This window comes from Rhinoderma darwinii, chromosome 11 (assembly GCF_050947455.1).
Source record: "Rhinoderma darwinii isolate aRhiDar2 chromosome 11, aRhiDar2.hap1, whole genome shotgun sequence".
NCBI classification, from domain to species: domain Eukaryota; kingdom Metazoa; phylum Chordata; class Amphibia; order Anura; family Rhinodermatidae; genus Rhinoderma; species Rhinoderma darwinii.
This window is the reverse complement of record NC_134697.1, coordinates 39,666,331-39,680,465: the sequence shown is the minus strand read 5'-3', so window position 1 is coordinate 39,680,465 and position 14,135 is coordinate 39,666,331. Positions and strand designations below refer to the sequence as shown.

At 41.0% G+C, this 14,135-nt stretch overlaps 1 protein-coding gene across 1 annotated transcript; it reads right to left on the bottom strand.

The window, feature by feature from the left end:
• Nucleotides 1–5,019: 5,019 nt before the first annotated feature.
• Nucleotides 5,020–8,449, bottom strand: EGR2 (early growth response 2). The gene is made up of 2 exons (XM_075842434.1): nucleotides 8,059–8,449; nucleotides 5,020–7,642 (listed from the first exon to the last, which is right to left on the bottom strand). Exons 1-2 carry the CDS (start codon nucleotides 8,228–8,230, stop codon nucleotides 6,513–6,515), a joined length of 1,302 nt encoding a protein of 433 aa, XP_075698549.1. The 5' UTR covers nucleotides 8,231–8,449; the 3' UTR covers nucleotides 5,020–6,512.
• Nucleotides 8,450–14,135: the final 5,686 nt, after the last annotated feature.

The window sequence follows — 14,135 nt, the reverse complement described above, 5'->3', positions numbered from 1 at the left end:
AAGTATGAACGTTTTTTATTTTACGCTGCTTTCTGCAGCGGAAATTACGGCTGTAAAATTTCACCACTGTGGTCACTTCATCTCCCACATGAAATGGAATATAAAGTTATCAAAAAGTTGTATGAACCCAGACATGGTACCAATAAAAACTACAGCTCGCCCCACATTTTTCCTTGTAAAACAGAAGGAAACAATATAAATCCGGTATCACCGTAATTGTTTTGACCCGCAGAATGCATTTAACATGTTGTTTTTACTGCATGGTAAATGCTGTAAAAACTAAACCCAAAAAACAATGTTGGAATCACTGTTTATTTCCCATTCCACCCCACAAAGAATTTTTTTACAGTTTCCCAGTACGTTATATGGTACAATAAATGATGCCATGAGAAACTCCAACTCATCCTGCAAAAAACATCCCCTCATATGGCTATAGCGACAGAAAAATTTAAAAAGTTTATCCTTTGGAAGGTGGGCAGGAAAAAGCGAAAGTAAAGTTCTGAAAAAGGTGGGGCGTACGGGTTAAAAGAGGTTGTCCTTAAAACCCATTTTTAAATATACTGTTAGGGAATTCTGAATAACTAGATGGGGGTCTTCTGTGTCTTCAAGAGTGTCTCCTGCTCTGGAGGACCCAGCATGTCCATCCATTACAATGGAAACTGTGTAGTGATCCATTTCTCCTATGGTGGCACTACAGGGGAAATTAGCACTTGCTCGCTGCCAAGTTTCCCCACAGCTTGCAGTAGCTGATTGTTAGGAGCCCCAGCAATGGGACAACCTGTAATCCGCTTATCTCCTGGGGACCATTCTTACACAAAGGGATTTTCCAAAGTGGACAACCCCTTTATTTAGGACCTGTCGGCTCTCATCTGTCTGTTTTGGTAAATACTTGTATTCCCCGTAACATAATGATTTTTGAGCATCTTTTCTTAGAACTATGCATTGTGCTGTTCCTCTGTTATTCCTCTTGGAAATTTATGAACGACTTGAGAACTAGGTGTTTCCAGTTGGGGGTGTGTCCCTACAGACAGACACTGTCCAATCAGTGCTCACAGCCTCAGACTATTTAGGGACACACCCCTTTGACAAGGGTAAGGGTATGTTCACAGCCTTCGTTTTCAGAAACGCCCCGAAATACACCTGAAAATACGGTAACTAAACGCCTACAAACATCTGCCCATTGAATTCAATGGGAAAAAGTGTTTAGTTCATACAGGGCGTTTTAAAAAATGGCGCAGAAAAAAAACGCCATGTAAAAAAGAGGAGCATATCAGTTCTTGAGCCGTTTTTGGAGCGGTTTTTCATTGTCAATAGAAAAACGGCTCCAAAAAATGCCTCAAACGTTTTCAGCTTCAAAAACGGTTGAAAATTTGAGGCCGTTTTCTCTGAGAACTGCTCCGTCATCTTCTGCCATTTTGACTCAGCGTGTGAACATACCCTAATGGAAATACCCAGCTGTCAATTTATTCATACATTTTTTTGGAGGGGTAATAGAGGAACAGCACAACTCCGTTCTAAGAAAACGTTTGAACATAGGCTTTTTGTTAGGTTGTATGCATGATGGTCAATGTGTGTGAGCTGCTGGATAAATATGGTGCTTTGTATCTGCAACAGTTTTCAAGTCTTTTGTTAAGGATTATTCAGACATTGCGGTCATATTGTTATTTTTTTGCTATTTGGTAAAATTCTATGAAACCTGTTGCGCTTTGGCGTGCGTTTGTGAAAATTGTGACAAAAAGGGATCGTCCACACGCTGCCTAATTGCCACGTTTTTTCCAGCCGAAATTATGGACGGAAACCACGCAGAATACAGTAGCAGCATAGTGGATGAGATTTAAGAAAACTCATCCACACGCTGCATAAAAATTCCAAGCAGAAATTTGCATATTTTTCGGACCATAGCGTGTTAATTCCTGCTGCGGAAAGTGGCCAGAATTGCTGCATTTTTCAGAGGAGATGTCTTCATCTCCTAAGGCATCATTTAGACGAGCGTAATATACGTGCGTGCTTTTCACGCATGTCGGACGCACCTATATTAGGCTATGGGGCAGTGCAGACAGTGCGTGAGTTTTGCGCAGCGTGAGTCCGCTGCGTAAAACTCACAACATGTTCTATATTTCTGCGTTTTTTGCGCATCACGCACCCATTGAAGTCAATGGGTGCGTGAAAACCACGCAGGTCGCACGGAAGCACTTCCGTGCGAACTGTGTGGTTCGCGCAACAGCTGTCATTCTCTGAATGTAAACAGAAAAGCACCACGTGCTTTTCTGTTTACAGACATCCAAACGGAGTGTCAAAATGATGGCGGCTGCGAGAAAATCTCGCAGCCGCGCATCATACACTGATGACGCACGCAGCTGTTAAGTGCCTTTTGCGCACGCAAAACGCCGCGTTTTTTGCGTGCGCAAAACGCACACGCTCGTGTAAATCAGGCCAAACATTGTGAAAAACGGCGCAAAATACGCGCCATTTTCTGCCATAAAAAACACAGGAAATGGTGCGTTTTTGCCACAGCGGAATGTCTGTGTTTTTCAACGGAATTGCTGTAGAAATTTTCTGAAGCAATTCCGGTGTGTGTTATGTGATGGCAATATGTTAATAAAAACTTATCTCGGTTTTCATGCAGCAAGACATTGATGAATGCATCATAATTTATATAGGGATTGTTTCTATCATCGTAAAATAAAAGACTAAAACCCCTTTAACATACGATAGATTAATTCTCCCGTAAATTACTTTTATTTATCAAAAGAAAGATTCGGTCTCGGTACAAGGGAGAAGGAAAACATTTCTAATTACCCTTGTGCTGCAATCTAACCCTACTTTTGATTAAAAAAATAAAAAATACAGGAGAACGGATCTCCCGAATGTCATATGAATACGGCCGAATTCAGATGGCCGTCACACGGATACATGTATTTCAATGGGAACGGTCACACGACCCACGTGTGAAGGGTCCGTTAAAAAATAGATCATGTCCTATTTTGTTCCATTTTCACGGATCCCTTCATAGACTCGAGTCTATGGGGATCTGTGAAAAGTTAAAAGCCCACATTTATCCATATATTGGTGCCTTATTATTTTTTGTATTTTTTGACTCCATAATAGAATCTAATCTACTGTGTCATATTTATTAACCATTAGCGCAAGCATTTAAAGTAATTTGCGCCATTCATATCAGTTTGTAAATGTGAATTGAAAAGTGGTTGTGGCTTACTGCTTGGCCCAGATTTAGACACATTAATGAAACTTTTTTTAAAAATCAAAAAGGAGGCGCAAATCAGAAAAAAGTTGCATCTTGGTTCCACACAGACCCTGGTGTAGAAGCCGTGTCGTTCTTTTATCTAGTATGAAAGTGATGTATGTTATGACAGATTTTAAAGGCAGCGCATAAATTTGTTGCAACATATGTCAATAAAGTAGTGTAGCTCTAAGGGTACGTTCACACAGAGTTTTTAGATCTGCCTGCACGCCGTTTGCTGCGTTTTTCGTTCGCGCCCATTGAGCGCCACGGGCAAAAACGCCACGAAATACGCTTTCTCTGCCTCCCATTGAAGTCAATGGGAGGTCAGAGACGTAAATGCCCGTAGATAGGGCATGTTGCTGCTTTTTCCCGCTAGTGATTTTTTCCGCTCACGGAAAAAAACACCTCCGCCTCCCATTGAAATCAATGGGAGGCATTCTCTGACTTTTTGGACGCATTTTCCAAAGTGGTTTCCAAAAAACGTGTAAAAAAAAATAGCACTTTTGATCAATGTAGGCCTAATTCACACGAGCGTGTTTGGTCTGTGATATACGGTCCGTATTTCGGCCACATTTCTCGGACCGAGCACTCTGCAGGGAGCCGGGCTCCTAGCATCATAGTTATCTATGACGCTAGGTGTCACTGCCTCGCTGCGGGAAAACTGTCCCGTACTGTAATCATGTTTTCAGTATGGGACAGTAGTTCCGCGGAGAGGCAGGGACACCTAGCGTCATAGATAACTATGATGCTAGGAGCCCGGCTCCCTGCAGTGTGTTCGGTCCAGGAAATGCGGCCAACATACGGTCCATATATCGCGGACTTAACACGCTCGTGTGAAATAGGCCTAAATCTTTCTTTTCTACAGTATTTTTACTGCCTTTATAAATCACTCCTGGCAGTGGATAAAAAAATATTCAGTTTTGACGACTGAATCAATAGCGCAGTCGACTGCGCTATTGATTCTAACGGAAACCTGCCGGAACGGTGACAAATGGAAACCATTAGCAATGTTTCAGTCACCATTGATATCAATGGTGATGCAAACGGAAGCTAAGGTTTCTGTTTGACTTTCCGTGGAGGGGTTCCACAACGGAACCCCTGAACGGAAAGCCAACACTGATGTGAACAGACCCTTAGCCATAGACTCAAACGAATGCACTTTGGCATCAGCTTGACTTCCACAGAAGCAAATGCCATGATCCTTCAAAAAAGTATGATGTATGAATGAACCCAAATTCCTTCACTCCCAGCCCCCCTTCTCTACCCCTGTTGGATAAGATAATTTACACACAGCAATTTACACTACAACTGGTGATGTTCGACCATATCATAGTTACATGCAATGTGTAATTTTTTTTTCATTTGGCCATAATACAGCTACATTGTAGCATTCCATGTTGATCTAAGTTTAATTCAGTAGAACTATTGTGAGTCTGGGTCTTGCAGCTGAAAGACACACCCTAAAATGTGGCAATCTCATGAGCAGATGTACGCCCTATTGATCAATCTGCCATAAGTTTAAACCAAAACAGGTTGGACTTGGCTTTTGTTTTCTGACACTTTTCCCAGTAGAAAGTGTCTGAAAACGTTGCGTTACGCTTGCAGCAACTCCAAAGCTCGGTCCACTTTTTGAAAAAGTGGCACAGCGGCTTCATAAATATGGCATTCGGTTTAGACAACTGGCGTAAATACATTAATAAATCTTCCTCAAATTAACAATAACACTCAATCAAAGACAGTTATATACTTGAAAAGTGTTTATTTACAGACACCCTTTGAGTACATCTCAATCTTTAGTTTCCAGTTAGCGGCTGTTTTTTTTATTTTTTTTTAATAAAGTTAACACTACCTCTTAAAGTCTTTGAGTTATGTGTACATAGTCCAGGCCCAACAGTATGATTTGCCTGTACACATTGAAAATCTGTACTACAAAGTTAACACTTTTGAGTCACAAAACAGTGCGTACAAAAATATAGATTCTAGAAAATTCCCAAATATTAACTGGCAGTTATATACAGCTCTAGGAGTGGTATGGGACCATATTTCTCATGGATAAGGCAACCTATATATACATGCAGACATTGGGGACACTGGTCCACATTACACAAGGCACCAAGAACACTGTTTAAGACAATTGCATGCTTTCTAACATACAGTCTGTATTTACATACATTAAATAAATTAGCCTCTTACACAAATCACAAACTGTACCTTCTAGAAGGGTGTGAGCTCTGTAAAAACAGTGCAGATCAATAATACAGTCTCAGTGTACTTTTTACATGAACACATTGAATAAAAATAGTGATCCAAAGTTTTGTAACGTCTGCAAAAAAAACAGAGGTGCCAAAACTTTTGGCATATTTTAGATTGCACTTGTGTTAATCACACTGTATTGGTTAAAACATCAGGTACTAAAGAATTAAAATAAAAAATGTAAAACACATTAGGGCTAGGAGATGCAAACGTACCCCTTCATATCACACCGCCTGCCCAGAGCAGTGATGATGAGGATAAAGTGCACAGGTATATGGCTACCTCAGGTGTCTCCTAATAACGGAACACCTTTCAAAGTTACCATGTCACGCTTTTCCTGAACCAGGAAGAGTCAAATCAAAACCTCACACAGGAAACAAGAAGTTAGTAGGACAAAGTGTGTAGGATAAGGCTAAACATTCTGTAACAAGTCATTGCATGCTGACCCTGACCTCTCCTCTGCTCAATACTAGAAATGCAATAGGATTTTGGCCATCACATTTTGATATTGGGGAATTTTGGGGGAAAAATCATTGTAAATTAAATTTTGCATCGCCGTTCTGGGATAGAAAATGTTCGACACAATGTGCGATATATTTTCTGACTAATGTTGGACCTGATCATTTTGTCACTGGTCACAATGGATGAATTATTGGTGTGTTACTCATCCCTATGTATAGACTAGGTCCTGACCTCTGAACTGTGGTGCTAGTCGTTACAGATGGGGAGCCCTCCCTGTATATATCTGACTAGTTAGCAGTATCCTATAGGATCAGTGCTGAAAGGTACAGCATGAATACTGTGAAGTAACATAGAACATCCACAACACCCTGTACTCCCTGGCTTCCACACTGAGAGCAACATGCATTCACTCTCTTTACTGCCTGACATGTAATAAGTCCATAGGCAGTACCTGAGCCAGCATCGTCCAGTCGGAGTCCCAATAACTCTATGTATAGTGGTGCTGGCACTGGACTGGCAGTGATATTATTCCCTTCTTATTGTCACTTTTTTTCTAAGAGGTCCTATTAGGACAAAGTCCCATCTGAGCGCTGCTGGAGGAAGCCGCAGAACAAGGGCTAAGGCTGAGAGAGCGATCGTTCCCTGTGCTGCCGGTAGGTGTCGCAGTGGCTCCGCTCGCCGAGCTCTTTCTCTCCTTCTGTCGCAGGTGGATCTTGGTGTGTCGCTTGCGCTCATCGCTACGGGCGAACTTTCTGCCGCAATAGTCGCAGGCAAAAGGCTTCTCCCCTGTGTGTGTGCGAATGTGCGTCGTCAAGTGATCGCTGCGGCTAAAGTTTCTCATGCAGATGCGGCACTGGAATGGCTTATGACCAGTGTGGATACGAATGTGCCTGGTTAGTTCATCAGATCTGGAGAAACGGCGATCGCATCCTTCAGCCGGGCAGGGATAGGGTCTCTCATGCACTGGAGTCTTGCTGGGGCGGTTTGGGTATTTCCTAGGTCTGAGGATGGGTCGTAAAGGAAGATTTGGGGGGCTGTAGGCGCTGGGCAGCCGAGGTCCCTCGTTGGTGCCTCCTAGGGAGAAATTGCGGATTGTGGATAGAGGTGTGAGAGGAGGGGGCACCCTAATAGAGTCCAGGTGGCATGGGAAAGGCTTGCGATCAGTCATGGGGTGTAGATCTCTTTGGCACGGATTTGGGAAGAGAGGTGGGTACTCCGGGATCATGTTGAATATGGTGCCATCCGAGGCTGGTTTGGGGGAATGATAAGAAGGGGGTGGGTATGACAGTGAGGTGCCAGTCGAGGTGCTGAGGAAGGCAGAGTTGTCCTGGTACATCTCAGCACAGCTGGAGGAATAGGGAGGGGGGGAGTACATGTGCTCCAGGTCATTCTGGCTGTGTGCCATGCTGCAGCTCAAGCTGTTGGATAGAGGGTTTGGAGACAAGGAGGAGGCGTTGGAAGAAGTTGTAGAAGAAGATGAAGAAGGGGTCACTCCCAGGATGCCGGCACTGACGATATTAAATAAACCCTCTGGATTCCAGCAAGCCCCGGGGTACTGGGGATCAATGGAGAACTTGCCCATGTAGGTGAAGGTCTGGTTGCGAGGAGCAGGGGGGTAGCTGCTGGAGTAGGACAGATCCAGGGACCTCTTGTCACTGTTCATGTCCACATTGATCATTCCATCTAAAGGTGAGAAAAACACAAATATAATTGAAAGTGATCTATAAAAGCAATGTACTTATAATAACACTGCACTGTATACAATACATCTAATATAGGATTTGTATCTATAAATAATGAAAGATTTGTTACATAAAGTAGCCACACGATACATTACAGAACAGATTCCCCTGACAGCAGATGTACTCCCTGGTCTCAGTAGAATCACTGTCATTATAACATTATATTATACTTCAGCAGCACACGCATCGATTCCTGTTCATCTCTGTCATTAAACAGCAAGTGTTCACATCTACAATGTTACATTCCAAGATCAGCACCTATATACTGCACTATATACACAAGACAACACAACACTGCATCCTGTCCTTATCTCCAGCTACACAGGGTCATAGTGATGATGGGGATGCTGCTCTTACCTCCGGACATACCGCTCATCTGTTCATATGGTCCTCCCAGATCAACATTAGGGAAGATAGTAACAGAGGTGGGTAAAGTCGACTCATCCACAGGATAAATAGCATCTGGCATCTGATGTACAAATCCCCCAATAGTCACTGGGATTTTGTCTACAGCTTTGGCAGTCATCATGTCATCAAATAACAGCCCCAGATTGACAGATTTGCAAAAAACAACAATAAATAAAAAATAAAATAAAAAGAGAGACTCTTTCTTAAAACTCCTTTGTAACTCTGCGTTTACATCCAAAGTTAATGAAGAGTGGAGTCAGTGGCCATAGAAGCAGCATGTGTACTTGTCATTGACTGCAGCAGCTGTAGTGTGATCATAAAGAACAAGTGTCCTGTGCGGGAGCTCTAAATCAATTGCACTAAATGGAAAGTGTGCCTTCTAAAGTATTTATTCTGTAGCTTTGAATACCCGTGACGTCACAGACCATACATGGACAGGAACAGGGAAGGGTTGCTCCGCCTTAGGCGTGATGTCACGGGGATTTGCCGTTCTATGAATGGAGAAGTGGGCGTGGCTTGTGCTGCACTGGAGCGATGAATGGAGCCGCTTGTCAGAGCGCATTCAGCGGGATGTGTGTGAGCACTGGGCGCTCTAAATACGCGATAAATGTAACGCATGCGTTATTTGTCACACTGCATGCGCGTTATTATATGATTGCAGACACGCTGCACGGCATCCTCTACACGGCGGATTCCGGTCCACACCTAATAAGGCCAAGATCCGGCCCAGACAGGTCCCCCCCCCCCCCCCCCGTCCATATATAGCACAGTTCCGGAACATCACAACCCCGGCTGTACTGTAATAAACCTCTTGGCAGATGCAGCGCTAACCGCAAGTTCTCACTCACGGAATCCCAGTGACTGCTGGAAAGAAGCCCTGGCTGCTACATTTCCAGCCACAGCAAAACTATCATAGCAGTAATGTACAGATAGAAATATATAGCTGCTACGTCACAGCATGCAAAGAATAAAACCAGAATATTACCAGTGCATTAACCCTGACCCTGCCTGACCTGAGCCGACGCTGCAGCTCTAGACAGTTCTATATGATAAATCCAGTGTCCACATGTACTGGACTAGAAGGGGAATAACAACAAACGAACTCAAAGTACTACTACTTCCAGCATCCTGTACAAAGCATCACACCCCGAGATACAATAATCATCCTACATGATAGATAATATTTTAAAGATGATAGATAATATATATTACAGATGATAGATACATATGAGATGGTTACAGACATACATACGAGATGGATACGTAGACAAATAATAGATATTACAGATGATAGATATGAGAGATGGATACATAGATAAATGATAGATAAATAATAGATATTACAGATAATGGGTAGAAAGATATATAGATAATATTTATTACAGAAGATAGATATGAGAGATGGATACATAGATACATGATAGATAAATAATATATTACAGATGAGTAGATATGAGAGATGGATACAAAGATAAATAATATATATTACAGATGTTAGATACATAGATAAATCCACATCCATAACATAAATGATTCTTGACAATTTTTTAAAACCCATTATGTGGCACACTGACGTTTTATTATTTCAAGTTTTATTTATTCCTTTTTATCCATAGTCATTTGTAATCCATAAACCTCATAGATTGAGGCGGTAAATAATGTTAATCTATAAATAACAGGGGAATCCCCAGCGGATTACATTAGATTATTTAGAAAACACTGCAAATACTGGATACCCGGGAAGAATGGAGGTTCAGAAGGACTCGAGCTGAATGATGATCATTTTGGATTTGTGTATGTCTATTAGTTGTTCATGTCTATTGTGTATATATTATGGTTTATCTAAAATATAATGTGATCTGCATCTGATTTCCAGAATTTGACCTAAACAGAAATAGTGGAAATAGTTAAACATGAAATATTCTATTATTCACGCTCCTTCCATATTGGCAGGTGCATTAATAGAAACAGGACAATTACGGTCAGTGGGGGTAAATATAGAGCTGGTTTGTTAGGCTATTCCTCATCAAATTATTATAATCCACATTTAGGGATCTAGGTAATACTTGATAACAGGACTATACAGTAAGATATAATATTAGTGCATACAATCGCTTTGTGGCTGCAGGTTAGATATGATTGGGAACGTTTATTATTTCCCGTACAAATTTACAGTAGATCAAATATCCATTAGTAATCGGATAAAGTTTATTTCAACACGTGCGCCACCTCGTGGAAGGAGCGGGTATAGCAAATTATTTGTGCCAGTTCTAGAATTCTTTCTGGTTACAAATGAAATAAACGAAGTAACTCGCAGTAGTATAAGTTTCATAGTCTATAGCAGTATTTAAAAAAATAAATTAAAAAAATGACCATCTTTAGCGTGTTAGAAATATTATCATATTAAAGTACTGAAAATCTAGAGCCTAATGCAAGTTATGGCAAAAATCTGGATTGGTGAAGCGATGATTCTCTTACCAATGAGGGTGCACTTGCAGGTGGGTGCCAAGCATTGTGAGTAGCAGCAGCTTCGTCAATGAGGACATTCAAGCTGTGGCGTGGACCTCTGGTTGGAATCTGGGCAGCTGAGTGGGATGTGTAGGGGGAAGGAGTGTGTGGCCCAATGTTAAGAAAGAAATATTATGCAAATTGCACAAACAATAGAGATTCCTCCAGGGATCAGTGGGAAACACCAGGGTAAATGCAAAAGCTCTAACAAAAATTATATATATATTATAATTACTATGTAAATGATAATAAAACATTAAAGCATAATGTTTAAACAACGAACGCTTACAAATGGATTGTATATTATATACACAATTCTATTATTACTAATCCTATACACCTTTCTAACGAATACAATTATTATTTGCGGGTTTGGTCGTTTTAAACGAAATGTAGTATTTTAATAGTGATTTAATACAGTTACACACGGAAATAGTTAACTCATGATTTGTACGGATTTTTCCATAGGCGATATCTAGTACATTGCGGCTAAAAACCATCGCAACGAATTCATAGAAAGTGCTAGGAAAATGTGACTCTCCTGTAAACGAATATTTCTTAATATTTAGGACTGGAACGACTCTAGAAGATTTCTCGGGACTAATAGTACACGGACACTCGGGGATACTGCACATTATTAATATTATTATTATTCCGGGGTTGACTTCATTTATTAGTAGTTTGATTGTTTGGAGCAGAACAATGAGAGGGCAACGATTTCGTTATAAACTTTAGCATCTGTTCTGATTTCGTTAGGATTATACATAGGTAGAAAGACCAACACATTTATGCTTAGCTTTAATACTACACGTGGAGATTCTACATAAAGAAATATAACAATCTGGAGATACTTACATCTGGGCGCCAGGATCCTGCTGGGTTTTAGCAAAATTGCACTTGTAAAAGTTTTGTCGCAATAAATAAATAACATAAAAGTAATAAAAATGATGAAAAGTAAATCCAAGAAGGGAGATCCTTGAGTTCAGCAGTGAAGGTGATCACATTGCAGAGTCAGGACGCCGCCATTACTGGAGCCTTGTGTCTGGCAGCTCTCTGGTCCTTCTGTTCGCTGTGGGGCCCTTCTTGATGCTCTTCTCCCCCCCCCCCCCCCCATCCCCATACATGAGGGATGGTGCAGCATCAATGGCTCTGGATGCAGCCTTCTGGTCCTAGTCCTCCACCGGTTTTAGGGGGTTATAGGTCCACATAATACTCCCCCACTTCTCATTTAAATGCATCAAATTGTAAAGACGCCTTCACACTCAGTGGTGTCCTCTCTCCTGAACTGGAGCTCTGGTTTTGGCTTATTATCTCTGTTATATTTTAGTCTAATTTATTCTTGCTTATTAATAAACCCATTAGGACTTCTCTTATTAGGACACACTGTGGCATGAATGAAACGTTGTATTAAATTTTTACAAGTGGGTAAACATGATTACATTGATTTTCTGTTTTCTGAAATTTAAAAGTTTATTCATGGTATAATAAAAAGTTGATATAATTTTCTAAGATATTTTATAAATTCTTCCTTTTCCAAGAGCTCTGCTTGCTGTCATTAAATGAGAACCTTCATTGTTTATTTCCAAAGGCTGGTTCTGTTATGATGATCTTTACAGTACAGTACAGTGCATCAGTGATCATCACATGACCAGGCTAGATATTTAGCCTCTAGAAGTAAACAACAACGTTTTCTATTAAATGAAAGCAAGCAGAGATCTTGACAACTGTGAGAAATGAATACAGAAAGTATATGAGCGCGCTACATAACTTTTCATTATACGATGAATCTGCTTTATTTGCTGTGACCAGAAAGTTTCTTTAAATGAGGATGATTATGCAACCAACTGATCTGACTTTACACATATTTGCTAACTGAATAGTATTCCATGAGATATGCTCCACAGAGGATGTAACTACATGTCACTATCACTAGATCTGTGCAGAATAATCTGTTCATTCAATAACATAATGTTGTGACCAAAACGCTTTTCCCATAACATTTTTTAGCAAAGTTGTAAATCATTGAATTTTTGAATTGACTCTCATGGGAATTCTTCCACATTGTTAGGATAACAATTAGTGATCAGACGTGATAAATGAAGGACTAATATAACAGATTTCTGCTCATCCACAACACATTATCATCAGGGTTTGTGACTTATGGCAGAATTATTTTCTATGGCCACCTTTAGGTGTATTGTCCCCTCATCCTATTATATTTCACATGGTACAACATCAATATCCAATGTTCTGAAAAGTTTTAGCTTCAAGTAAAATTCTTGAGGTTAACTTTGACTGTCTCTTCTAAATAATGTCTTTGAGGAACTTCTCACTTTACAAAGAATGGACACTTTAATGTTAATTGTGTTATTTGGGTAGGGGTTTGGATACAGTCAGGAGTTTTCCTTACACATTTTGCTGACTTTTATCTCTTGTTTGGCCATCTTTAGGGTTCAGATTTCAGAACCATCAAATCAATGCCTGAATAGTTGGTCATTTACGCTGGGTTCAGACATGGCAGATTTGCTGCAGATTTGCAGTGCAGATTTTGAATCTGCAAATCTGCAGCAACTCACAGTACAATACAAGTGGATAGGGTCTTTATCCACTGGTAGCAAAAAAAAATTCCACAGAAAAATCATGCTCATTCCTGTGAATGGCAACGCGGACTTCCTATTAAAAAAAAATGGGTCGGTTTTCATGCAGATTTTGGCATGAAATCCACATGAGAATGCAGCGGTTTTCACATCCTATGTTCACATCTGTGTTGGAGCCTCCGGTGCAGATTCCGTCATATTTGACAGGAGAAAGAACAATGAACCCCATTCGATGGAGTCCGGTGGTTGCCACTAGTATTCGTGGTTTCCGTTAGGAACATATGCCACGGTGCATATGTGAACAGCACCTTAGACGCACCAATATTTTGTCTCATGAAACAATTTTTTTTAAATAAAGTTGGACCCGGATTACCCCCCCCCCCCAACCTACAGTGGATTTTTAGCTTCCGCACTGGGTCTGAGTGTACTCTGGTTATTTAGAGGCACTTTCCGATATTGTCTTGGATCCAACTAGGTTTATACTGTAGAAAGCGAAGTTAAAGAGGCTCTGTCACCAGATTTTGCAACCCCTATCTGCTATTGCAGCAGATAGGCGCTGCAATGTAGATTACAGTAACGTTTTTATTTTTAAAAAACAAGCATTTTTGGCCAAGTTATGACCATTTTTGTAGTTATGCAAATGAGGCTTGCAAAAGTCCAAGTGGGTGTGTTTAAAAGTAAAAGTCCAAGTGGGCGTGTATTATGTGCGTACATCGGGGCGTTTTTAATACTTTTACTAGCTGGGCGTTCTGATGAGAAGTATCATCCACTTCTCTTCAGAACGCCCAGCTACTGGCAGTGCAGATCTGTGACGTCACTCACAGGTCCTGCATCGTGTCAGACGAGCGGGGACACATCGGCACCAGAGGCTACAGATGATTCTGCAGCAGCATCGGCGTTTGCAGGTAAGTAGCTACATCG

Bases quoted from the DNA above. Each gene is read 5' to 3' on its own strand.
- EGR2 (XM_075842434.1), bottom strand. From the start codon at position 8,230: ATGATGACTGCCAAAGCTGTAGACAAAATCCCAGTGACTATTGGGGGA. The intron at 7,643-8,058 runs GTAAGAGCAGCA...TCTCACCTTTAG, and splicing joins GATGAGCGGTATGTCCGGAG to ATGGAATGATCAATGTGGAC.